Genomic DNA, 24,143 nt, shown 5'->3' on the forward strand with positions numbered 1-24,143 from the left:
TTCTTATTAGGTTGTGTAATAACACAAAAATAAGAAAATAAAAATAAAAGGGTATAAGTTATGAGTATGATGTGGCCGGACTGACACAAGGGACACAAACCTTATATTTAAGTCCGGTACTAATAAATATTGAATGAACTTATTCTTGCGTTATTACCTTTCTCCTGTTCTTCGAAGGGTTCTCGAGATCGTAATTCGAGAATATGATCAAATACACCGTATGTAAATTGAATAGTAAAAGATTTCGTACTGACAATAAGTATTTAGGGCATGCACCTTACCTGGTTCGCCGCGGTGAATACCTGTAGTACGATCCTCAGAGAAAGATGTAAGATAACACAAGTTGCGATACGATTTAAGGAAAACTTAAATTTAAATAAGAAAAACAACACTGATTTATCTTAGAAAAAGAAAGAAGTCCAGCTGTCGCTCGCAGAGTCTTGTGTTGTGGGGTGCGTGATAGGTTTTGGGAAGAGCTCCTGCTCGCTTGTCTGGTGCGCCTGCACTTGTAATTTTGTCGGTGCTCATGCACTCGATAGTTTTGCTGGTGCTCATGCACTGACTAAAGATGACGGCGTGGTCAAGACAGCCAGGGTCCCCGACGACGGAGAGCCTCATTGGACCATCCCTTGTCTTTGGCGGCACACGAAAATAGGTCAAACGCTTTGTGCCATATGGTCGCAATAGCGTTTGGGTTCCCACGTGGCCAAACAATATAGATCGTCTCTCTCGTTTGGTTTTTATTGAGGGCTATCTGCGTGCGACAACTTGACCGTTACTGTATTTAACGAAATGATAAAATATACAATAAATTATGATTTGTGAGCATATCATTACAGTTGTTTTAGTGGATTTAAAAAATATCTTCATTCTTACATGGCTATATTATATCCTTTTGAAAATCTGAAATTCTGAAACTTATGATATTATACACAATACCTTTAAGTATTATTAGATTAATTTATTTTAAATTCTGAGCAGAATGATAACCATTAATTGTATTATATTATATTTGTTTTTTGTTATTTTTTGATAAATATCTATATTATAAATTGTCGATAAAATGCTTCAACTTTCACAAATGAAGGTAGTTTAGAACATAATTTTGTATCTAGTCTGTACTTTTATGAAATCTAACTTAAAAATTCTCAGAACTAATTTTTATAATGGGGAAAATAAAAAAAAAATTAGGAAAAACTGCAATCTTCTAGTTAATCAGATTGTTGATAAATTTATTTATGTAAAAGCGAGAAAAATTGGAGAAAAAAATGAAATAATGCAAAAATAAATGTAAGTAAAAATGTAACTGGGGCGTATTTTCCTATACTTACAAGTGCTGAAAAATATAATCACGCATCAGATACTAATATTAAATTCAAGTTATTACACTTTCCTCTTGATCTTCAGAGGGTTCTCGAAAATATGATCAAGTACACTGTTTTTTAGATTTAATATATTATTATCTATAATAATAACAATATATAACGTCATAATATAATCATACATTCATGCACCTTACCAGATTTGCAGTAGTGAATATGTAATACTTGTTAGGAAAAAGTAAGGTAACACAAATACGAAGACAACTTTCTGAACACTTGAGTCCAAATAAAAAATATCACTGGTTTAACTTATTGAAAAGAAAAGATTCAATTATCGCTTTCAGAATCTTGTGTTAAGAACTATTGCTCGGGTGTTGGGTGCACATGCACTGGCGAAAGAGACGATGTGGTCAATCCAGCAAGAGGCTAGCAGCTTCATCAAAGGCCAATGCATTCGCATAACTAGCCTTATCCTTTACTTTCTAGTTTTATGTGATACTAACTTATTGACTATTGATAATTTTCTTATACTTTATTAATTTAAAAAAAAAAAAATTTTTTAAGCCTATTACTCAGAGTTTTCTTTTCTTACATTATTTATTTTTCTTTGAACTTGTGTCTAAATATTTTATACTTAACTTATATTAACTTAAATTAGGTTATATATTTTTTTACAATATTATATTTTTTTTTTTAGATACTAGTGCTTAAACATTTTATGATTAACTTAAATTAACTTAAATTAGATTTTATATCTTTTACATTATTTTTTTAATTAAATTAAGTACCTAAAATATATTATATTTTTACATCATTTTATTATTATTTTTTTTTTTTTTTGCAATCGTACATAAACATTATGTTTAACTTAAATTAAATTAAATTAGATTTTATATTTTTTCACATTATTTTTTTTTTTAATTTGCTTGAATATTTTATGTTTAACTTATGTTAACTTAAATTAGGTACCTAGATTATATATTTTTACATTATTTTTTTTTCTTTTATGAACTTGTGCATAAACATTTTATGATTAACTTAAATTAACTTAAATTAGGTTTTATATCTTTCACATTATTTTTTAACTTATATGTAATATAACATTTTATGATTAACTTATATTAACTTAAATTAGGTACCTAGATTATATATTTTTACATTATTTTTGTTTTTTTTTTTAAACTAGTGTCTGAACATTTTTTATTTAACTTATAATTACTAACTTAAATTAGGTAGATTAAATATTTTTACATTATTTTTTTTCTTTTTTGCAGTTGTGCATAAACATTTAATGCTTAACTTAAAATTAATATAAATTAGGTTATATCTTTTTTCACATTATTTTTTTTTCTTTTTTGAACTTATGCATAAACATTTTATGATTAACTTAAATTAAATTTTATATCTTTTACATTATTTTTTTTTTTTTGAACTTTTGTCTGAACATTTTATGTTTAACTTAATATGTTAACTTAAATTAGGTACCTAGATTATATATTTTTACATTTTTTTTTTTTTTTGAACTTGTGTCTGAACATTTTATATTTAACTTATAATTAATATAAACTAGGTTATACCTTTTCATTATTTTTAACATTTATATGTAATATAACATTTTATGACTAACTTATATTAACTTAAATTAGTACCTAGATTATATATTTTACATATTTTATTTTTGAACTTTGTCTAAACATTGATATTTAACTTATATTAAATTAAATTAGATTTTATATTTTTACATTATTTTTAATTTGTCTGAACATTTTATGTTTAACTAATATATTAACTTAAATTAGTACCTAGATTATATATTTTACATTTTTGAACTTGTGTCTGAACATTTTATATTTAACTTATAATTAATATAAATCGTTATACTTTTCACATTATTTTTAACTTATATGTAATATAACATTTTATGACTAACTTATATTAACTTAAATTAGGTACCTAGATTATATATTTTTACATTATTTTTGAACTTTTGTCTAAACATTTGATATTTAACTATATTAAATTAAATTAGATTTTATATTTTTCACATTATTTTTTTTTTTTTTAATTTGTCTGAACATTTTATGTTTAACTTAATATGTTAACTTAAATTAGGTACCTAGATTATATATTTTTACATTTTTTTTTTTTTTTTGAACTTGTGTCTGAACATTTTATATTTAACTTATAATTAATATAAACTAGGTTATACCTTTTTTCACATTATTTTTTAACTTATATGTAATATAACATTTTATGACTAACTTATATTAACTTAAATTAGGTACCTAGATTATATATTTTTACATTATTTTTTTTTTTTTTTTGAACTTGTGTCTGAACATTTTTTATTTAACTTATAATTACTAACTTAAATTAGGTAGATTAAATATTTTTACATTATTTTTTTTCTTTTTTGCAGTTGTGCATAAACATTTAATGCTTAACTTATAATTAATATAAATTAGGTTATATCTTTTTTCACATTATTTTTTTTCTTTTTTGAACTTATGCATAAACATTTTATGATTAACTTAAATTAACTTAAATTAGGTTTTATATCTTTAACATTATTTTTATTTTTTTTTTTTTTTGAACTTTGTCTGAACATTTGATATTTAACTTATATTTAATTAAATTAGATTTTATATTTTTTCACATTATTTTTTTTTTTTTTTTAATTTGTCTGAACATTTTATGTTTAACTTATGTTAACTTAAATTAAGTACCTAGAATATATTATATTTTTACATCATTTTATTATTTTTTTTTTTTTTGCAATCGTCGTACATAAACATTTTGTTTAACTTAAATTAACTTAAATTAAGTTTTATATCTTTTACATTTTTTTTTTTTTTTTTTTTTTGAACTTTTGTCTTAACATTTAATATTTAACTTATATTAAATTAAATTAGGTTATTTTTTTAGCTATTATACAATGAAATGTCAGCATATTATAATTATGTATCTTAAAAACGAATAACCGTGGATACTCAAAATTTTTAACCAAATGTTTAAATTATTATTTTTTATTTATGATAACATTTTCTAAATTCCTTAACTATTTTTGAGCTTTTTATTGGCATAATAAATTTTCAATTTTTTAGTTTTATTTAATTAAATATCAATTAAATTTTATTGCAAGTAAAAATACTTGAAAATTTAGTACAAGATCATAAATATTTCATATTTAAACGATAAAATATAAAAATACAGAATATTACACCATGAACTGACAATTGCAATAACTTTCTATTGAACGTTTTCAACTTTTTTTTTTTAATTGACAATTGTTATATTCGCTACATTTAAAATATTTTTAGATAATTATTTATGCAAAATAAAAAATCAAAAAAATGTGTAATTGATATTTAAAATAATCAAGATAGATATTTTAAATCAGATTTTTAGCAAAATTTTGGTGTCAAAAACTTTTACTCAGGTTGACTCAATAATTTTTGAACAATTTTTAAAGTTTACATAAAATCAAATTAATTTCTTGTTTATCAATGTTACAGCGATTATCGATTACCGATAAACCAGAAAATCTATTTGAAATAACAAAATTATGCAAACTTCAAAAAATCGTAGAAAATAAATGGTAGAACATTTTTAATTTTTTTTCCTAACATATTTTAAAAATGATATCAATAAAATGGCTGTTTTAATCTTTTTAAATATCAAATAAAAAAAATTTTAATTTCTTAATTTTGCATAAAAAATTTAAAAAAAATAAATTTAAATGTAACGCAGATGACAATTGATAATTTAAAAAAAAATATGAGTTGAAAATGTTCAGTAGAACAAAAGTATAATTGTCAGTTTACTATGAAACACTGTTTATTAAAGAATTATTTTTTATAGACGTTTTAAAGTTCTAATTTAGAGAAATTTACTTTTTTTAAAGTTCTAATTTAGAGAAATTTACTTTTTTAAACAATAAATAATGATATGATAATTATTTTGCTGTAGTTTAAAAAAATCGTGGGTTCCTAAAAAACTTGTATGCATTTTTTGCAAAGTGAGGAACTAAAACAACCGATTTTCAAGGATAAACAATAAAATAAAAAAACGAATAAAAATTAATTATTACCTATATCTATTATAATGATGTAAATAACTTACAATTTTTTTTTTTTTTAATCATGTCCTCAAGATGATGGCCATTTCTTCTCAGACCTACTTCGTATATTTTCCACTAAACGTTATATCACTTGCAAAGGTGGTACATTTTCAAGTGGACGAATGATTTTTTTTTCGTATAGGTTTCGTTCAAGAACACATTTTTTAGAACTTAGTAATCCATATTTTAACAGCTTTAATAAATGGTATCGAATTATAGCGTTTAAGATTAAAGCAAAGACGAAATGAACACAGGGAGGCTACGTTGTCATTATTTTTGTAAAACAATTTTATCGGACGAGCACGTTATTCACCACTTCACTGTTCCATGAATACTAAATAGTAAATGGCACGCGTTGTTTTAGAATAATATTTAGCGATAATTCTTATCTTAATTAATACTGGGAAAATCTATTTTTAAAATCGGCCGTTCGAATATTCCACCCAATATTTCACGAAGTTTACTGAACACAACAACATTTTTTATTCATTATAAAATATTATTTATTTTTACTTTATAGGTACTATTTTTTTTTTTTATTTATCTTAAAACAACTCGGCAGCGAAGGCCATTAGTTAATAGATACTGTTATAAAATATGAATCTAAATAATCTAATTTTACTGTTATACAGTATTCACAGAACTAATATGTTATTGATATAATATGGTATAAATATTAAATATACATTATTATAATAATTTTATATTCATACTAGAACCAGTGAAATTCGCTGAAAGTGAATACCTTACGTCGAAAACAGGATTTGAAAAAAACCGCAGAGAGTCATTTGGAACAAGGCATAATTATAAATACCACGATTGTCGATTGGGTAATATAAGATAAATATGTAATTATTATTACATTTGTTAAACACATTTATATTTTAAGTAAACAACTTGTTTAAAGTCAAAAGGGCCCGATATTTTACATAATTTATATTTTTTTCTGCATTTTAAATTATTTTGATAAACATTTTCTAATACATAGATTCTATTTATATAGTGAATAAAATACCTATCTCTATAGCTAATAATATACCTAATCTTATTATTTAGTAAAATTTAATACAAGTTCTACATTTTATTGATGGTTACAATACCTATTGGATACAACTTTAATATTTTAAAAATATTAAATAAAATATTTTTAACTTTATACAATAAAATTACAAATTTATAATTCCTATGATAATGACATTTCAATTTTTCATAGTAAATTGTTAATACATCTTTAAATCTTCAATATAATTTTCAAAGTATTTATATAAATTAACAAATTATTCACAAACAATATGTTTATTGTTGATGCATACATATGTTTATATTCTACAATTGTTTACATTAAAACCGGACCTCCAGTCACAAATAAATTATTTAATTTGTATTATTTTATACTATTAGAAACCACTATAAAATATTGATATCATTTGAAAGTCCAGGATTATGAAAAATCTATTCTAAATTTGATGACACAAATTAATCAAAATTTTCATTTTTTAATTGTGCAAAATATGAGTAATGAATAATGATAAACATATATTCAAAAAATAAAAATAAATCCTTCATTAACCCTAGATTTAAAACAATAGTAGTATTTAAAAATGGCACTAATAATAATATATTTATTAGTAATTAGAATAATTAATTAATATTTAGCATTAAATAGGCAACAACATCAACAATTTACTAAATAATAAATAATATCAATATTTAACATATTCCTAAGTAATACAATATAATTTAAAAAATATATTTTTATAAATATTTAGTATTAAAACTGGGTATATTGTATAATATGTAAACGACAACTTAGTGATCATTATATACATGCGTGATAGGTTTTTTTTTAATATTAATATAATTTACACCATCTATACATGATATAATTATTTTATTATAATTATTATTAAATACATAAAATTTATGAATTAAATTGTAATGATTGATGTTTTTGCCTTATATTAAATTTTACCTATGAAATATTAAAATTATAATACATTAGCACCAATATTTTTTTTTATTATTTTTTATTTTCTTTACACATTATTTTTTGATAATTTACAGTTTTCTTCAGAAATGAAGTTGGGAAACTTGATTATTTTACATTTCTTTGAACTAAATTATCTAAAAAAAAAAGAAAGTGAAACCTAATAACTTGCCCACAAAATTAAATAATGTTACCGGTAAAAAATATTTATACACACCTAATTAATGTTATTCTGTGTTAAAATATTAAATTTTTTTTAAAAATATTCTTTAAATCATCTGTTCAAAAATATTCTTAGTACATATAAATAATCTTAGTATATCAATAAGCAGAATTTTAATGTATAACAAATATTCTGGATTAATAACTGGAAGTTATGATGCAACTTTGTTAAAAAGTTATAAATGATCTTACTATGAATATTGCATAATAAATTAATAACTTTCAATCAATATACATTTGTAAAAAATTTGTATAGAACTGACAACACTGAAATTAAAATGTTTTAAATATATTATTTATTAGAATTTTTATAGCTCGCTACAAAATTAGTAAAACTTACCAAAAAATTATACAATATTCTCGATGAGGTACTTATTTAATTCACGTGTATAATACCAATTTGAAATATTTGGATAATACTTTGGTTTGATTAAATAGTAAACTAAAATACATCATAAAAATCATATAGCTACCTATCATAGTTAGTCATAATTTTAATTTGTATAACAATATTATATTACAGAGAAATAATTGTTTCAATTGTAGTATGAATGTTGGCGTATGACGTGTTTAGTGTTTATGTTAGTATTTAGTAATGAAAGTAATGAATTTAATTTGAAAAATATATTAAATAAAATACTTTACTAAATATATTTAATTATTTTTTATTAATCACTGTTGGTTATAAAAATTGTTTAACAAACAATTATATGAGAGCAGATACTTAGGTCAATAAAAGTTATCTGTGATAACTGATAACTATAATACAGAATTCGGCGTAATGAACTCCCACATTTTCGAGGTGAATTTAAAAAAAAAACCAATACAATATAATATAGAAAAAAAAATGTTATTTATTTAAACTATATTATATAAGGTTTTTTTTTAAATTATTTTTTAAAAATTATATCGTCCAAATGATTGCGTCCAATTGATTAACGAGCGACGCACATATGGAACCTTTCTCGAAAGTTCATCACTCTCACCAGCATATTGATTGGAATCCCGAAGATTTCTTGACGAATAGCCTCCTTTAGTTCTTCAATGGTTTTAGGTCGATGTTTGAAAACTTCAGCTTTGAAGTATTCTCATAAGAAATAATCGCATGGGCTCAAATCAAGGGAGCAAGGAAATCATGTAATGTTTTCCCTTAAGAAGATCAGACGACCAGAAAACATTTCTTTCAAAACTGCGTAAGAACGACGGACAGTATGAGCTATGGCTCCATCCTGTCAAAACTAAAAGGCATCAGTATTTTCGTATACTCTTCAATTTTCAGACGTAAAAAGTTTTTCAGCATCTCGCAGTACCGTTTGGAAATCACAGTAACTGTCACACCACCCTCTTAAAAAAATTAAGGTCCCGCAATGCCTAGTGCCTACCGTTGACAAAGCGCACCAAACTGTTACTTATTAGAACTATGAAAAGGTCATTGGTGTATTGTTCGAGGGTTTTCAGCAGTCCAGTAACGAAAATTTTGTTTATTCACTATGCCAGAAATGTGGAAATGTGCTTCGTCGCTACTCCACTTAATACCGTTGGGAGGCACAATAATTGTAAGAACCAAATCTTTTCGTTTTTCCCAATCTACTGAACTTAATTTTTGAGTTATCATAATCTTGTATGGTTGTGATTTAAGATCACAGTACAAAAAATGCCTTACGTTCGATCCGATATTTCGAGAACAGAGGCATGTTTTCGAGCAGAACGCCGATGAAGACTGCTCTATCGATGTTCTTACTGCAGCAATGTGTTCAGGTGTTCTCACAAACTTGAGACGTCCAACTGGTTTTTAGGTATTTTGCAGATCCTGTTGCTGCAGTGTTGCTCTTAAATTTTGTATCTAATTCAAAATCGTTTTCCGATCAGTTACACTTTCGTTTGAATTTAAACCGAGTGCAAAATGCTCTCTTTGTCGCAGTCACACATTTGGCGTTTTTGAAAAATGTCTCGATAACGAAACTACGTTGTTCACCGGACCACGGCATGGTGACGACTAAAAACTTCATTAATAACCTAATGTATACCTATCGCATTAACAATAAACACACTTGTCAATTAATTAAAACAAGTCGTTATTTTTATATCGATAAATTATAAGTATTTTGTTTTTTTAAAGCAATCGGTATTAAATATAACATGTCATTAATAAGAAACAAACGTTTAAAATAGCTAACGAATTATACTCCATTTTAAAATTAAAAAATGATTTAAAATATTGTTCCAATACAATAAAAGGCGTTGAATTTAGAACCAATAGTTTTAAAATTTTAAATATATTCTAAGTATACTAAATAGTTTATTAGAAAATATTTCACTTTTATTTTACTGTTACAACTTTTATACATAGCAATATCTATGGCAAATATATTTTAGTGTGCATGAATACATGTTAGAAAAATCAATTAATAATTAATTAATATATGTAGTGGATCTTTTAAAGATGATACTTGTATTTCATATCAACGTACTCTATACAAATATTATCTACACTTAACAATTCGACTCTCAAATTAATATATAATTATTTTTTAAGTTGAATTTAATCCCATTATCAATATTATTATGCCTCTTTAATTTACTTCTATGTTCACCTTAAAAATATTTTTGTCATAATTAATAACTATCATTATTGCTTTCACTTTTAAAATTAAGTTTCATAACTCCTAAGCAAAATTTACATTTCAAGGTCATCAATCAAAATTGTTATATGTATGAATATAAATATATAATATTGAGTAATATATAGACTACAATCTACAAATATACTTTGACAATATACATAATTTGAGTACTTATTCAAGTACTTGTACTCACTGAAATTAAATTTAATCACTCCAATCTTAAACAAACATTTTTAAGTTAGAAATAATAATTTTTATACATTAACAACTATTTTTCTCTTAGTACATCCATACTTTTTCACAAGTTCACGACAACTGTCAAAACGCTCTCTAAAAAACGCGACACAACAGGCAATTAATTCATAGTAGCACCAAATGTCGGTATACCTATACCTCGTATTCGAATGTCGATAAAACACGAAATCGAAATTCAACGAACTATAAATAAACACTATAAAACTATAAATTAACACTCAACGACCAAGTAATAAATACTGTAAAGCAGAAGTATGTCGTACAACACAATGAAAATTCTCTTGATACTCGTATCCAGTTTTTGGATATCATGTGGCACAAATTTAAAATTGCATAAAATCATCGCACACGTCAACAACGCAAACACAACATGGCAGGTAAGAATATCACGTCAGATTTTTTATGAAATGAAACTTTAACAGTAATAATTGAAAACTATATCCTGCATATTTTTTTCTGTTCTACAAAACCAGATAAATATGAAATCAAACAGTGTTTTTCAGATTTCATACAAATATTTTTCTTATGCAATAAAAATTCGTTCAAGATATTTAAGACTGAAAAAAAATTATAATGATACTTAACAATTTTAATCCCTTAAAAAAATACAAAATTATTGACGAATCTCGTCCAGTACTGTGCTTAAAAACTACACGAGTATAATAACCAAAATATTGCATTGTGTCATTCGCGTAATAAAATTATGCGTGTAGACAATTGCAAATTATCACCAATTTCAAAATTATATCCCATAATATAATGCAGTGAGACTAGTGAGAGTAGTAGGACAAAACAAGATAAACTGCACTATACATGCATTCTCGACAGTATTATAAATTAAACCGCAGAGATTAAAACGATATTTTTCATTTACCATAAATGCGTTAAAGTATGTCGTAATTGTGTTTAGGCCGGAATAAACAGTTTTCATACAAACGACCACAAAAAATTAGTGGGAACTTTTCATCATCTCGAGGTAAATCATGATTTGGACCACGAGATCTTTGAAGGCAGTTCTGACAGGGGTGGCGATTGTGACAAAGACGGTGATGGCGACGAGAACCTGACACCTGAGAGTTTCGACGCCCGATATCATTGGTTCAATTGCACTTCCATTTCACACATCTGGAATCAAGGCAACTGTGCCGCTGATTGGGTACGCAACAATTAATTTATCAATATTTACGTGCATATCTTTGTAAATGTATAGATAGGCGTGAATAATAAATATCAGGAAAATAATATCGTCTTATACAAAACTATGTCATAGCCAAGTGTTGGTGATATGATTACCAACTAATAGGCCCAATATTTTCCATTTCGTCAAATTTATTTTTACCGCAAGGATTTCTTTTTTCTAGTGACAATTTTGTAATCACCTCCTGAAGATAATAGATTACTGAACAATAAAATATGTCCATCATAATGTATCCATTTATTACAACTAAAATCTGACGAGTTAAAATTTATGATGTACCACTGCGAAGACAAGACTCGAGTGAATTGATCATAATATATCCTCCCCTTTTGTACATATATATATATTTATATAAACTGTATCACGAATCATCAATAAAGAAGTTATGATAGTGTTTATAATTTATAACTCGGTCAGTCGCTCAAATTCACTCATAAGAAATTAATAAAAATCTGAATAGGTATCAAGTACCTATCTAAAAAACATATATAGTCTATGATAAAATATTATAATATTTAAGGTTTTTCAAAAAAATAAATAATAGATGACATTTTAAAACATGAAATATCACCAAAAGCACAAGTACCAATTAAAGATAAATTATATATTATCTACGTATTAATAATAAAATATAATATAATAAATACAACTTATATTGTTATCATTATTTATTTTATTCCTTTTGGTATAAAGTAAATGATTAAATAAACTTAACACTGAATAATTAAAGATAAACGATACATATGCAAGATTATTACATAGAACACCGTTAATATTCATAACTTGCAAATTCAACAATTTTAAATTATTAATCATTAGAGTAATTTTATATTTTAATTAATTGTATATCGTTTATTACAGTATGATTAGCCCTTTTCAGAACATGTGCTATCATTTTGTCATAATTTTGAATAAAATATGTCCCTTATAATTTATCAATCAATGAAATTTTCATAGAAGCAGTTTCATATTTCTGTTTTAAAGATGCCTATTAAAATTATAGGTACCTGTTAATATGATAGTATATCTGTGTATAGAAGTACACAATCTCATCAATGACTAGTAAAAGTGTAAGTAAAAAGTAATTAGATTATTAGCTATCATATTAACTATTGTATTAAATTCGCTATGTAATGACAGACGTGTACCTATATAATACTTTTAATACTATAATACTATTTAATCTAGGTAGGTATTTCGAACTTCAGTGCCTATTTATTTTACGAAATGCCAACTTCATGTTCCCTATAAGACATATTTTAGTTGTTTTCATCACAAACCAATTATTAGTATCACCACAATGTCACGGTAGTGAATAATTATGTATCAATATTGAAAATACGTAATTTACAGTGATTTAACTTCATCTAATTACTATATTTAAAATTTTAGCTATAAAAAAAAAAAAAAACTAAAAAACTGTAATCTATTTAGGCCATTTCTGTAACTTCGGCGATGAACGATCGCATATGTATTGCATCCAAGGGTAACATTACTGCACTTTATTCGCCACAAAAACTAGTTTCCTGTTGCGAAGATTGTGGTAACGGATGCAATGGAGGATATACTGCAGCCGCTTGGAAATATATACTAAGAAAAGGAATTGTTACTGGTGGCGACTACGGAAGCAATCAGGTATCCATACTTATTTGTATGTAAAAATGTGAATTGATCGTGAAAACGATTTTAAAACCTGTATATTTTTAATTCACAAATAAAATTTTCTCGATAAAAATAATATTTAAAATATACCAGTAGTTGGAGATTCGGAATGTTATATAATTTAATTTTAAACTCCCCCTTCATCACCCTTTAAAAACAAAAAAATTATACATAAAGTAATTGATCATAAAAGCGTTCATCATAATACTATGACATCGTATCATAAAAATTAACAGAAATGAGATAAGAGAAAAGTAAAGGTTTGCCGCTTCATTTAAATAGTAAATAATATGAAGTAATATTTTATACCTAAGTATTTTTTTTTTTTTTTTAATAAATACTTTTTAACACAATTTCAAATAAAAAATCATACAAAATAGTTTACTGTAAAAAAAAAAAAAAAGGTTTAATAGGTAATTTAATATACTATAAAAACATTAGATCATTAATATAATATAACATATAAAATATTCTTTTGTCGTAAGGAATACACATAGGTACCAACTCGTTTATTATATACCACTCATCAAAACAATTTTGAACCAGGACTCGCTTGTATTGATCAAACAATCATAAAATTAATAATTATTATACTAAAATTGTTTTCTTTTCTTCTCTTTATCAATAGGGCTGTCAACCGTGGCTCGTGAAGCCATGCAACGCATCTACAACGTCCGCTGATCATAGCTCGATGCTCGGACCACATGGCGTGTGTGGCGGCGACCCGGTAGTTACTCCGAAATGTGATTTGAGCTGCTATAATGCACAACACAAGGGCAAGTACTTGGACGAAATTATTAAAGGTACGTCGAACGGAGATTTACAATGATGATTCTACATAGTAATATATTATATACATACTTTATTGTTTTTGACAGCTCAGAAAGTTTTTACGTTCGATGGGTGTTCAGCAAGGAAAATCTTAAGAAAACACGGGCCATACGTAGTCACGATGCGAGTTTACGAAGATTTCCTCGCTTACAAGTCTGGTATAAATAATATAAAAAATCAGTACCTATAATATTATGTAAAATATTTTTTTCAATACGATTTTAAATATAAGAAAAATTTAGGTTGACTGTTATAACATAATAATCGGGTTGATCTTCATAACATATCCACCCACCATTCCATCATTTTGGATTTCCCCCGCTAAACGTGTGGAGAACCTAAAAATATAAAATTTTATTATACGTGAAAATAGCATGTTTCCTTAATATTTTAACTTTAAACGCACATAGCTTTTGTTTAAATATTTTTATAAATAGAACATTAGTATGTTTCATAACTAATTAGACTATCTACTATTAAAAAAAACAATATAAAAATAATAAAAATTTAAATAGGTAGGTACCATAGTTAAACCAACTTGCCCACCAAATTAACAATTTAGGATAATTTATCATTTTATTCATATAGTTAATAAATAGTAGGTACCTTAACAGAAAATTTTTGAAGGGTGTATGGAAGATTATTATCTAAAACTCTTAACACTCCGTTTCAAAATCTTGTGTTACTCACCTCCCAGATTTTTTTTTTATTATTGTCTAATGCAAGTAAGTCCTATTATTAATACTAGATCATATTTTTACTTCAGGAATTTTTTTTCGTGTAAAATTATTTTTTGTTAATACGTTATTTTATAATTATTTTACAACCTTTAATGGTACATAAGTACTTAAATAATTTATTATGGAATAGAATATTCTATAATCAATGTTTATACTTAATTAACAACTAAGTTATTTATTTTTTAAATAATCGAAAAATACGCATATAAACGTTTAAAAGAAATACTATGTCTTCTGTGAACGAGTATAAATAACAAATTAAACATCATTTGAACCACAAAAAAGTCGTAATTTTAATGAACAACGAAGTGTACCTACAAGGATAGCTGCTATGTTGCTTGCTCCCGTGTAAACTCAGAAAACATTCTATACGTTTATACCTAGGAGAACCCCCTAGAATCATAAAAACAAATAATATAATTTACAAAGAAATATTAAAAATTGATAGAAATTTTGAAGAAAGCCAACTTAAAAAATAAATATGAAGTTCAACACAGGCCACCCAAGCAAAAAATACTGCTTTAAAATATTAAAAAAAATGTTCACTAGCAATGCCGAGCGAGGCAATATTATGTAAAATTACTATGTCAGAAATATTATCTATACACCAAATCAAAAAACCAAAAATATTAATTATCCATACGTACTACGTTAAATGTTAGCATGAAGCAATCAAATTTGACACGAATGCAATTTATACAGGACGAAATGTACAGGTACAGCTAGTATTAAATATATTTTAATGAGTTTCGATATTTCATTTTGTAACATTTTAAAATCCAGATAAGTCCTGCAGATATCCTGAATAATATTTCATTCTAAAACCCTACATGCTACTATAGTTAACAATTCAAAATGTGCCTTAAGAATAATGACTTAAACTAAAATACTAATTATATTATATTATAATAGCTGTGCGTATATCTACTAAACTTTTTTTTATTTTTATTTTTACAATAGGTGTTTACCATCATGTTACTGGTGATTATTTGGGACTGTTGTCAGTTCGGATGATCGGATGGGGTTTGGAAGGAGGACAAGGGTACTGGTTATTAGCTAATTCATGGGGAACTTCTTGGGGCGACAATGGATTTTTCAAAATCAAACGCTTTGCAAATGAATGTTGGATTGAGAATTTCAGATACGCTGGCATACCAAAATTATGATGTCAGACCAGTGAAACATTAGGTACCTAATAAAATATAATAAAACTTAAAGTACAGATAAAAGTTAACACAGCAATTAATTTACATTCTTATAATTAATTATAGCAGATACAAGTGAAATCTGTTTAATTCACCACTGAATAAAATTACTGCCTAGGTCTTATTGAATAAAAAATATATTCTTTAGATATTCTATAGATTATGAGTGGAACAATATTGATTGTATTAATTGATATTGATAATGATATTAATGTATTGATTTTACAATTTAAGTTTTTTTTTTTTTTTTGTGTGTGACTATCACCAACTCTTACAACAATTATTATCTTCAACTTTTAGAGTGATTTCTGGTATCAAAAATAAAAGGTTTTAGTAATTTTCAAAATCAAAGAAAAACATAGATATTACTGATATTAGAGATAAAGAATAAACACAAAAACCATTTTTTGACAATATTAATTGTTTTTTAGTTGAAAATCAAAAATGAATAATTCACTATTGCGACTTGAACTTTTCACCAACACAAGTACAACCATTAATATCTTACAATATGAAAAAGTACACTTGACACCTACTTTATAGCAGAGAATCTTTTCGGATTATTTTTCACAAAGATATAAGGGGCATATTAATAATTGGCATTAGTTTTTTTACAAATTTATAATTTATATACCATTTTGAAGATACACAAGTCATAAACCTATTATAAACTGAATTTTTTACCAGCTCAGATAAGATTTGGAAAATCAAATTATTTCAGTTTCTATTATTTACCTTAGACCTTAGTTATCTAATAACTAGACATTTAAGTTTCTTTAACTCAACCAAAAGTTTAAAAAATAAAAACAAATAAATTATATATTATAGAACAGTTATTAATTACTTTAACTTTAGAATATTAATTACATCTTTAATATATTACAATAATTTATTCTTATTATGTTAAATACATTTTATATACATTTAATAATCTACAAAAGGAATTTTAAAAATTAAATAAAAAAATAATAACAAGTGTTCATTTGTTCTTCAATTGACTGCATATCCATTCCAAACCTTGATACAATCTGTAAAATATATGGTGTCAAATTATTTCCTAAGTTCAATTACAATTATCTATTAAATCACCTACCCTTCACCAGTTAATGCACAACAAGCTTGAATGTGCCACTGTTGTTTCTTAATGGAAGTCAGGTTTAAGTGTTTACTGATTTCTGCAGCAGTTAATGCACCTTTCATGTCTTGTTTATTGGCATAAACAAGAACAGCAGCTGAAGAAAGTTCTTCATTATTCAACACTTTATACAGTTCTTCACGACTCAAATCCAGACGACTGCGATCAGTTGAGTCAATGACCACTATCACAAACTAAAACATACATACAATTAGTATTATTATGTATTTAACATTGATAAGATATCAACACAGTTGATAAATGAGTATTTAAGTTGAAATTTTTTTATAAACAAATTATAAAAAAATTTCATTTTCATATTGTAAAATTAATTCATCATAAACCCATTAATACACATTAATTTTAGATTTTATTATTAATTGAAATAATACTGTAAGTTAACATGTAATTTTATGCTACTTGATAAGAAAAAATTAATGAATAGTATGCTTACACTTAATGATAATTTAAATATAAAATATTATTAAGTAAGGAATACAATTAATACAAGTTATTTTAATACTTCCTGAATTGAATATTAAATAAATGAAGGTCAAATGCATAACTTCTATTCATTATTTTTATCAATCATGATCCCTTATTAATTATTTATGAGTATAACTTGACAAAATATAATTGGTAATCAGAACTTAATCATACATTTATTAATTGATCAATAAACTACAGTAGTTATCAAATAATATTCAAATCAACCACGCATATAGAAAAAAATGACATCCACTAATAGATGTTACATCAGCTATGATACAATATATTCCGGCTAGCAACCACCAAACACCTATGGATTGCATCCAAATATCTAATACTTATTTGGCTTACACGCATGGTTGATTAGAATATTGTTTAATCAATGATAAAAGATGTTTTAGCCGATTAAAAAATATTTAAATTTTATTGTAAAACTGAAAAATATTATATACCTAAATGGTATAATGTAAAAACAAAATTTAATATTTTTCCTAAGATAAATGATAATTAACAACTTTAATGTTATCACATTTCACAACTACATTTATTTTTATTTTTTTATTAGGTACCTACTATTTTAAATATAGATATCTAGTGCATACGATACATAACATAACAAAACATTATAAATCGTACAGATATTCATTTTTAAAATTTTAAATAAATAGTAAAAAATAATTAAATAAATAATATTTATGAATAATTGTTTGAAATAAATTAACAAAGCAAAAATGCATTTAATATAGATTACAGTACCTACCTACTTTCATGACTGTGAATAACTTAAATATTTTCTTAAAAAAATTTTCAATATACTTTGATAAGTACTAAGTATATAGAATATAGATACTAAAAACAGAAATTTCAGTTTATTTCTAACACAGGTGTACTGCAAGGATTAAAGTAGATACTAAATAAATATTTAAATAATATAAATCAAATACATGCTATTTTAGGTTTCTTTTATTTCTAAGAGACTATACTTGTTTAACCTTATTTTAGATAAACAGATTATATATTCTTTTAATCTTGCTGTTTTAAATAGTTAATATCTAATACCAAGGTATTATTAAAAAATACTGATTCTCTTGAATATCTATCTTTATGACTTTATTTTATTAAAAACATGATTATAATATTCTAATTTTAATAGAAAGTTAATTTAATAAATACCTACTTAACTGTAATAATTAATATTTATGTTTTATCAAAATTATCTCAAGATTAAAAGCAAAGTTTATTGATTAATATATACCTCAGTGTTACAATAGTAGGTGGACCAGGCGGCTCTAAGGGATTGCTGTCCGCCCAGATCCCACATTATGAAATGTATATTATTCCATATCACTTCTTCAACGTTTGAGCCAATAGTTGGTGAAGTATGTACAACTTCGTTCATTAGGAACTGATACAATATGGTAGTCTTGCCCGCATTGTCCAGGCCAATGATGACGATTTTGTGTTCTGTAACAATACAAAAACATGATATTATTAACGCAAACAAAACATATGAATCAATTGTCATAAAGTGACAATATTAAAAATATTTACCTTCGGTGCCAAAGTAACTCCATATTTTTGAAAACAAGAGGCCCATGGTGACTGTGGGCAGGCTGTATTGATGAGAGTACTGTAAGCAAAACATCACGAGAATTAATAAAAGTTAGAATGTACATCGATAATGTTTGCTAACAATTAAGGATTACTATAATACACAACTGCTGGTCTACGTTAGACCTACAGAGTACAATTAGCTTTCAGACCCATTCCCACAGCACTTTAAATACACATAGCTCTACTAAAGTTATAAGCAGATGAGGTAGGACACCTACCTATACACTCACCAATCTCCGGCCACAGACCACAAAAGTAGGTTTTTCGTCGCCGAATCGGTTGTACAACTAAAACCCGGGAACAAAGAGACGGGACGATATCACTGCACTGCTAGGACGACAATCGTCGCCGCTGCAACTGATTGTAATATCCTTATTATCCGACGTCGCGTACTCGCTCGAGGAGTACACACACGCACGGCGGTCGCGTAAAATATCGTGCCGCAGTGGGTGTCGGGTTTCAGCTGGTCGCGACGAACGTTCGGCACCTCCAAGGTACGGAGGTCATAGTTGCTGCTGCTGCTGCTGCCGCCGCATTAATTGCTACGGCCGTCGTTTGGGCTGCAGGTGGTGCAGTGCGCGACCACATCTATGAAGTTAATAATAATAACGAGAAGACGACCGACTGACCGATTGATTGACTGAGAGCGCACTGCCGGACAACAGACTACTGGACGACACGGGCATTCGGTACGACTGAACAAGATCGCAGTAACGCGGTTTCACACTTTCACACGAATAGGAACAATGCAATATTGCAATATTATTATTATTATTATTCAACTCAGCGACATGACGTTAATAAATAGGTATTTAATAGTTATATAATAAAAAATATTAATAACCACAACAACAATAACAAACGTACGCGGTTTATACCAGGATATACCACTGAAGATTATAGAGGTAAGAAGTAAGAACTAAGTATGTGAAGTCAACTTACGGTGATAACCTTTGCACGTCAATGCACGAATTCAGAAGCAAACGTGCCAGTGAACCACTGCGCGAGGCTGATCGCTAATGTGTAGAAGTGAAAGTTGAATTGCTTTTAGGAGGGGGCGATTAATGGGAGCATAGAAATAAAAATTATTTAATATTAATCATTCTTTGTTCAACTACGCGCGTTATCGCTGCTACCTTTAATATTCTTATCTATATCATTTCATTACCACTGATAACGTCCGAGATGCGTCGTGCAATCACAGAATAGATTAAATGCGTCACTGTTAATTCCACAGGTCGGATCGGACATAATTATGATAAAAATAAAAATACCTAATTTTTAGTGACCTTACTTATTAGTTACTTATAACTTATAAGTACCTACCTATTAAACGATTAAACTTTAAATATTATTTTCTATTCCCGTACAACTGTACAACAGTGTTAATATACTGTGTTATATGCGTTGTAGTATTAATGTATAATTAATTTATTCATTATACATAATATTTGTTGGGTATAATAATAAAAGAATAGTATTTGTGTTTGGGTGAACAATAATAAACTAATATAATATTATTTTAATCACAACCGAGACCATATCTATACGATACATCACGAGTTCCTGCGCTTACTCTATTAAACCAAGTTGTTGTGACAAGTTATGTTAACTAAATGTTAGCTAGTATCACTGCTTATAACCACTTTGCGTTGCCTATCAAGTACCTATATTTGTATTCTTAGCTGATTATACTATTATCTATTTTATTATTATTTTCTTAACTGCAGACAACTTACGAGTCAACGAATTTTAAATTTTTCTAACCAGATTTCACATTATCTAACAATCTATTTTTTCAAAAATTTAAACTTTTAATTTCAATTAGTTAGTAGGTAATCATTTTAACGGCTAGGTATTAATTATTATTAAACATTCTTCTACTGGTTACGAGATACCTATTCCGTTCAAACTGCGATAAACACCAATTTAAATTTTATCTATATAAGTTAGCAATTGTACGTATACCTATTATAGTTGTATAATAACAAGTTATACTAAAAATCAAATAATGGCCTTTAAATAAGTACAACCTATAGATAAACTTAAATGATATGGCTGGATATATTATAACTACTGCGAAGCTATATAATCTAAATAGATGATGGTAGACTGTTGCATGCATACATAATAATAACTTATAATTACTAATTAGTTCATAATTCATACACAATATTTTAATAGACACGTCTTCATAGTTATTAATAATATTACACGTTGCACTATTTATATTTTATCATTTAATAAGGGATATAATAAATAATTATGATACCAGTATATCACATATATATACAAAATATACAGATTGATTCACTAAACATGCTCACCTTCTTTTCTCCTTTGATAAAACAATTATTTCGTAATTTTCAAGCTATCATTGTATTATGTATTAGTAGTTTTAAATAAAAAATAAAAATAATACATTAATTATTCATAATCTGATTTTTGTATTATTTTCATTATTACACCATGTTTTCAAATAAGAACTATATTGACTTCTTTTGCTATTTAAGGATAATCCTATGATAATACTAACATGTTTATATTTCAATTATTCTTTTTTACTACAAATTGTTACTTCAATAATTTTTATTTGAAAATTTTTACATAACTAAGTCAAAGTTTTTAAAGTTTGACTTACGACACTCGGTTAACATTTAATCATTAGCTCAATATGTATCTTGAAACAACGCTGGACTCAATTTGTTTTAAACAGTTAAATGGAGACTTTGTTCGTTGCAGCCGCCATTAGGTACCTACTACCTATTCAATTATTAGATACCTTCAACGTACCTTTATCGATACTCCGATAATTCCGGAATTGTGAACAAAGTAATAAAAACCATGCGAGTTATCGTCCGGAACAAGGTTGAAGGTAGTGTACGAATTACGGACATAAATATAACCATTGATTATAAATATTATTTATAATAAATGATATAACGTATTAATTTCAGACACAATTCTAATCATTATTTTCAATATAACGATTGCAAACCTTCTGAAATTTGTACTTGATATAAACAATTGACATCTAATTAGACTATTTATTAGCATTAAGAGTGTACCAGTGCTTTTGAGTCCTTAGTCCTAAAAAAAAAAAAAAATGGTGAAGGGGAATATTTGTGTTCACGATTCACATGGTTTTTATTAACTTGATGTCTGTAATTAGTATTTTGGTAACGAAACTCGTGTCCGTAATAGTTATGGATAATATTGGCCTAAACAATTCGTTTATAACAAATACGTAGCTCAATAGCCAATACTTAGCAATCAACAATATTTGTAGATTTTATTAGTTATCCATATAATATCATTTTAAATATAAATACATTTTTGTTCAGATAAATTAATAAATAACCTATGCCTTATTTAATGATTAGTAGTTTTATTGGGTAATACTAAATGAATACTCTCAAATTAAAATAGGAATCACAGGTATCCTTTACTATTTTGTGCTAATTCAAGCCCTGATTAGAATGTGTAATCGTAAATACCTATTAAAAAGACGCAAAAAAAAAATTTGAACCAATGTAACAGCTACACAAAATTGGTACCGCTGACGCGAATTTACTGTTACACATCTACAAAAAGGAATAAAAGCATAATATGTAGATCTAGTATCCTCGAAGTTCTTGGGTGGTTTTTCACAGGAGTTGGAATTCAAGCACATATCATTACTAATTATTATAAGTATTATATGTATATATTAAACATATTTTGTATTATAATATAGTACAGCACTTTCACAGTTTTTCACTTTCTCGCAGCTCCAAGAAACCGGAACCGCATGTTAGATATTGTACTGTTAATGGAACAAGGACATTCTGAAAATATATATATGTTATAATTTAATGCAATTTAACTCAACTTTGACGGAAGATAAAAGACAATTAATGAACCTAATTTGTTGATCGTGAGAATGAGATATATATATTTTTTTTTTTTAAATTATGAATGAATTATTTAATTCATATTCTATTGGATAAATACATATTTAAAAATTTAAAATACCTAACACAAATTTTGTAAAAGTGTATAATTATTTTATTATTTTAATTTATTAGTCAAAAAGTTTATTACAGATTTAAGTTTTAATGTATTATAGTATTAACCCTTCATTTGTTATGTATAATATCAAGTAATATGGTTGTATTATTCTTATAAAATATGGAAATGATTTCATCATATTATGTTTTGTTACAAATTGTATCTGTTTCTTTTAACCTTATATCTTGAAGGTTGATTTTAAAGATGATAACAAAGCAATCAACGTATTAGCTTAATTTAACACTTATACACTGATATGGTTATTGTCTTACTACTCTTGCAGTCTTACTAATGAAGTGATAACTATTAGATACTGGTACTCAGTGTTGGGAATAGATAATTAATAATTTATCTAGATAAAGATAAAGATTATTGTACTAATTTTTATATAAATAAAAATAATTACTCTTAATTTTATCTAGATAAAGATAAAAATTAATACATTTTTATCTAAATAAATATCAGATAATTTCATTAATTTTGCAAGTATTCAGTGATATAGGTTATATCACAGATATTAGGTAAAAAAATATATTATTTAAAACATTTTAAAATATAAACATAAAATAAAATAGTTTATTAATTAGAACAAATGAAAAGTCATTTTTTGATTTAACAATACAAAAAAATCCTAAATTTGAAAAAATAAAAAAAAAATAATTTTTTAATAAACTTTACTAGAAGATAAT

The 24,143-nt window shown here is 25.9% G+C and overlaps 2 protein-coding genes across 4 annotated transcripts; one reads left to right on the forward strand and one right to left on the reverse strand.

The window, feature by feature from the left end:
• Positions 1-10,556: 10,556 nt before the first annotated feature.
• LOC112602225 (cathepsin B-like) lies at positions 10,557-16,971 on the forward strand. Of its 2 annotated transcripts, XM_025350184.1 has the most exons (7): positions 10,557-10,907; positions 11,441-11,686; positions 13,163-13,363; positions 14,019-14,193; positions 14,269-14,379; positions 15,922-16,149; positions 16,598-16,971. In XM_025350184.1, exons 1-6 carry the CDS (start codon positions 10,785-10,787, stop codon positions 16,125-16,127), a joined length of 1,062 nt encoding a protein of 353 aa, XP_025205969.1. In that variant the 5' UTR covers positions 10,557-10,784; the 3' UTR covers positions 16,128-16,149; positions 16,598-16,971. The 2 variants fall into 2 exon arrangements, with proteins under 2 accessions (XP_025205969.1, XP_025205968.1); XM_025350183.1 differs by lacking the exon at positions 16,598-16,971 and having other exon boundaries at positions 15,922-16,357.
• A 109-nt stretch (positions 16,972-17,080) lies between these two features.
• Positions 17,081-20,507, reverse strand: LOC112602243 (ADP-ribosylation factor-like protein 5A). Of its 2 annotated transcripts, none has more exons than XM_025350211.1 (5): positions 19,623-20,507; positions 19,342-19,420; positions 19,046-19,254; positions 17,260-17,495; positions 17,081-17,194 (listed from the first exon to the last, which is right to left on the reverse strand). In XM_025350211.1, exons 2-5 carry the CDS (start codon positions 19,385-19,387, stop codon positions 17,146-17,148), a joined length of 540 nt encoding a protein of 179 aa, XP_025205996.1. In that variant the 5' UTR covers positions 19,388-19,420; positions 19,623-20,507; the 3' UTR covers positions 17,081-17,145. The 2 variants fall into 2 exon arrangements, with proteins under 2 accessions (XP_025205996.1, XP_025205995.1); XM_025350210.1 differs by having other exon boundaries at positions 17,082-17,194; positions 19,635-20,506.
• Between the last annotated feature and the right edge of the window lie 3,636 nt (positions 20,508-24,143).

This window comes from Melanaphis sacchari, unplaced genomic scaffold (genome assembly GCF_002803265.2).
Source record: "Melanaphis sacchari strain LSU unplaced genomic scaffold, SCAv2.0 Contig85_pilon_pilon, whole genome shotgun sequence".
In the NCBI taxonomy this organism is placed as follows: Eukaryota; Metazoa; Arthropoda; class Insecta; order Hemiptera; family Aphididae; genus Melanaphis; species Melanaphis sacchari.

Bases quoted from the DNA above. Each gene is read 5' to 3' on its own strand.
- LOC112602225 (XM_025350184.1), top strand. From the start codon at position 10,785: ATGTCGTACAACACAATGAAAATTCTCTTGATACTCGTATCCAGTTTT. The intron at 10,908-11,440 runs GTAAGAATATCA...AATTGTGTTTAG, and splicing joins ACGCAAACACAACATGGCAG to GCCGGAATAAACAGTTTTCA. The intron at 11,687-13,162 runs GTACGCAACAAT...TAATCTATTTAG, and splicing joins GCAACTGTGCCGCTGATTGG to GCCATTTCTGTAACTTCGGC.
- LOC112602243 (XM_025350211.1), bottom strand. From the start codon at position 19,387: ATGGGCCTCTTGTTTTCAAAAATATGGAGTTACTTTGGCACCGAAG. The intron at 19,255-19,341 runs GTAAATATTTTT...GTATTGTTACAG, and splicing joins GAGTTACTTTGGCACCGAAG to AACACAAAATCGTCATCATT. The intron at 17,195-17,259 runs GTAGGTGATTTA...TATATTTTACAG, and splicing joins TGTGCATTAACTGGTGAAGG to ATTGTATCAAGGTTTGGAAT.